Genomic DNA, 4,206 nt, shown 5'->3' with positions numbered 1-4,206 from the left:
GTGTGTGTGTGTGAGAGAGAGAGAGAGAGAGAGAGAGAGAGAGAGCAACAGTGTCAGTGTTTGGAACTAACAGTGATATGAAATATATTCCCAATTATCAATGTGCCACATGAGATTTTTTTTTCTTTCCCCACTGTTTAATGTTAGACGTGATAATCATTCTTGTTTGAAATGCGCGAAAATTAAACAAAGTCAAGATCTCCGCAGGTCGTGCCGCTGTCACACGTTCGCGGGCTTCACACGGAGCGTGTAAACTGCGCATGCTCCTTGACCTTGCGATTAAACCACGCCCGCGTGATGTCGTCAGACCTGAAACAGCCAGTATTTAGTCTGTGCCGGTGGGGATCGTTGTGAGGACTTTTTCACTTCTGATGCTTAAAACAATTACACCATCGAATAATATTATCATTAATTTTGATATTGTGCTTTTAAGTGTGATCTTAACGAGATACAGCATGATTCATGACTATTTTGCGATTACATATAAATTAATGCTGAAGAAAAGATCGAATGTTTAACGAATGTCCAACATAAAACCAACTTTACCGCACCCCTAATACTCACAATAAAAATAATAAGGCTATAGATCATAACACAGCCTTGGAGGTAAGAAGTGGATTATCCTTCACCTGAAATGTTTGTCTTTTCATCCTGAAATGCGAGGCAAATGTTGATCACAATAATTAGGAACCACAGTTTCCACAAATCCCTTCACTCGACTGGGATGTTCTCTTTATTCTGGATGGCAAGGGCAGTGACTGTAACATCGAGCGTATTTGGCAGTATTAAACATGTATTTATACCGATTTCATCAGGCTCAGAAAATTCTTCAAAAAGAACACGAAGAATGGCCTTCTCAGCTGCCATAGTTGCAACTCTTGCGTCATCAGAACAGTGTTTAACACACCACCGTTTCCATTTTAAAAACGCTTTGCAACGTTGAACGCAGCCCAGCTGTTGTTGATAATTACAAAATGTGTTACCCTACAAGCTTAACTTTTTAAATTTAGATATTTATAGATACTTTACTGATGTCATACATTTTTAATAACTCTGTGATGTGGGGAGCCCAGTAATCGCGTTTTATTTATTTATTTTTATAAAATTTTTTTGCCGAAGTGTCGTTTAACAAAATCCTACAGAACAATTCATTTTTCCGAAATAAAATAAAAAAAACGTATTAGAATTGTATTCAGCTGCTGTTTTGTTTTATCAAGATATCTTCTTTTTTTAAAGTGTGATTTAAATTCTCTCTCTTTTTTGGATGTTGTGAACTTTGTTTCATTGTTAAATATCATATTCATACACGCAAACTGAAAAAAATGTAAGCCCTCCTTTAATACATTTCTTTGTGAGTTTGGGAAAATGTTTCAGAGCTTTAAGTACTTAAAAAAACTAAATAGAAAGTCTGAAACTCTTTGCCTTTCTATCTCGAAATATTTATTATTTTAGTGTATTTTTATTTGATGTGTTTTCGTACTTCTATTGATTCGTGCTCCTTGTTGTTTTTTCTCTTCCCTCATTGTTGCTATTTTTGTTGTGAGCAGTGTTGGGGGTAACGCATTACAAGTAATGCGAGTTATGTAATCAGATTACTTTTTTCAAGTAACTAGTAAAGTAACGCATTACTTTTTAATTTACAAGAGAATATCTGAGTTACTTTTTCAAATAAGTAACGCAAGTTACATTTTTTCCCAATTTATTGATTGACAGCTCTCCTGTCCCCATGTTGAGAGAAATCAGAAGATGTTACTGTAGTTCTAAAATAAATATGAATATGCATTAATTCATCTCACTAACAAACAAAAAAACACAGATTCAGTGTTCCTCAAAATGAATAAAAATAATGCAACACAGAATATGACGCAAACCTGCAATAATTTCCCTTCAACCTGATGCTTATTCATTTCACTTTTGGTGTGAAAAGGGTTTTATATTTGCCAAAAATATAACTTTTTTATTTTAAAAACAAACAAGCAAGCCCTGTCCAGATTTTAAAAGTAACGCAAAAGTAATGTAACGCATTACTTTCCATAAAAAGTAACTAAGTAACGTAATTAGTTACTTTTTTATGGAGTAACGCAATATTGTAATGCATTACTTTTAAAAGTAACTTTCCCCAACACTGGTTGTGAGTATAATAATTATTATTTATATGTTAATTATTTGTATTATTTAGGGTGAATGTGCCTTATGTTGTTGGACGCCCGCTGTCTTGTTATGTACCATTTGCAATAAATGAAAATAAGATTTGTTGTGTGCTGTCTTCAAAATTCGATCAGAAGAAGGTACCTCCAGAGACAGGAAGTAAAGCAGAATTTGGATTCGGACGTGCCTTGATGCCTTCCTGCCTTGGAATGCTGCCCCCGAAGGCTTTCGGATGCAGCGACATGTTTCCTGCAGCGCCTGCGCGCTTCACGGCTTCCGGCACGCGTCGCACGCGTCGTACGCGGCTGTGCGTGTAGCAGGGCTTCAATCCGCTTCACCTGCGCGTCTCTGCCCGATTAGGAGCCTCTGTCCCCCGCGAGAGAAGAGCGATGGGCTTCCGAAAGAAGAGCAAGAGTCCTCCCGTGCTGAGCCACGAGTTTGTGATCCAGAATCACGCGGATATGGTGTCGTGTGTGGCCATGATCGTCCTGCTGGGGCTCATGTTTGAGGTGATCACTTCCTATCATGATCACCACGCTGTATTATTAGTATTAAATCTATAACATAGAACATGGCCACCCTGTTTGAGGGTTTTGATGTTAAACTCGTATGATGACATGCTGTTGTTATTGAGTATATATTAATGTTTACTATTAAAATCAACCAGGTCATTACGTTTGAGTTCAGAATTATTTATTATTAAATGATCATATCACATGATCATGTTTGATGTTATTGAAAATTATGTTCGTATATGTACATCACATTTTAGGTCATTTATTACTTTTATACTGAAATAGCAACATGATTGTCACATTTTAGAGTTATTTTTGCCTCTTACACTCATATAATAACATGATCATCACATAATATCATGCATCAGTGCAGTCTGTTGTATTATGCTACATAGACACCCACTTCTGTCCTAAAACCATGGTGTCCATGTAGTGCAATACAACATAGCTATTCCAGTCATTCCCATCTTAGTATACTCTTGATACAATCCCTTGATTTAAGTGTTATTGTAATATTTTAGTTAAACAGCAGCACTAAACGTGCTGAATGAAATGATGAAAGCATAAAGCTGCTTGATCACATGCTGTGACTTTGCTTCCTCATTGCATTACTGTGACCTGCTAAACTACCTCTCCATTTAAACTGGCTTGGAGCTTCATTATAACAGCTAAAGTCAGTTTGATTAGAGTTTGATCATTCTTGCTAATATTGCTGTTAGTATCAGTAATGGCGGGAACTATTTGATGCGCGGCTGTTAAACTTGTGGTTTGTGCATCTTGTTTGCAATATGTTTGTGTGTACTTGTATGTATTAATATGATTTTTGTTTGTTTTTTGCAGGTGACAGCTAAATTTGCTATTATGTTCATCACAGTCCAGTATAATGTGACGCAAAGCCTGGATACGGGTACGATCTAGATCTTTCAATCACGCTTGTACTAAAATATAACCGCAAGGTGCAGTCATCATCAGATTTGGTTTATTGACTAATATAAATTTGCATGTTATTGTATATACTTTAGCTGTAACTTGGTAGGTCACAGCACTCCATAGAGCCAGAATTGAACTAAATCTGAATACCAATTTTCTTTCGGAGTGTTTCAGAAGATATATTTCAGGCAACTTGGCTTACAACTGATAATTGAAGAGACAGAATATAATGATTAGAGCCCGACCGATATGGGTTTTTTGGACCGATACCGATATTTGGGAGTAAAAAAAACGGCCGATACCGATATATCGGCCGATATTCTTTGTGTATATTATAGTACAGTACCAGTCAAAAGTTTGGATCATAAAACTCCACACAAATGTGTCCACACATTTGACTGGTACTATATATAGAATACAGTATATACATAAACCGAATATATATACATAAACACATTTTTTGCAATGATCTCTCAAATGTGGTGATCAAACACTTATAATGACGTGACAGAGATACGTAATGGAGGCAGGGCATTTAACAATTTACCAATAAACTTTACTATCCAAAATGAGTCTGAAATCAGTGCACTGAACAGTAAAGTTTAAGTTTATT

The 4,206-nt window shown here is 36.2% G+C and overlaps 1 protein-coding gene across 1 annotated transcript in view; it reads left to right on the top strand.

Annotated features, from left to right (window-relative positions):
• Positions 1-2,365: 2,365 nt before the first annotated feature.
• LOC107736961 (translocating chain-associated membrane protein 1-like) overlaps positions 2,366-4,206 on the top strand; it is a 16,727-nt gene continuing 14,886 nt past the window's right edge. The window contains exons 1-2 of the mRNA XM_016548350.1: positions 2,366-2,657; positions 3,504-3,570. Coding sequence (XP_016403836.1) covers positions 2,538-2,657; positions 3,504-3,570 — 187 coding nt within the window. The 5' untranslated portion in view covers positions 2,366-2,537. The remainder of the gene's footprint in view (positions 2,658-3,503; positions 3,571-4,206) is intronic.

This window comes from Sinocyclocheilus rhinocerous, unplaced genomic scaffold, assembly GCF_001515625.1.
Source record: "Sinocyclocheilus rhinocerous isolate Xijiao unplaced genomic scaffold, SAMN03320098_v1.1 scaffold554, whole genome shotgun sequence".
NCBI classification, from domain to species: Eukaryota; Metazoa; Chordata; class Actinopteri; order Cypriniformes; family Cyprinidae; genus Sinocyclocheilus; species Sinocyclocheilus rhinocerous.
The sequence above is the reverse complement of the archived record's forward strand: the minus strand, read 5'-3'. Positions and strand labels throughout refer to the sequence as shown.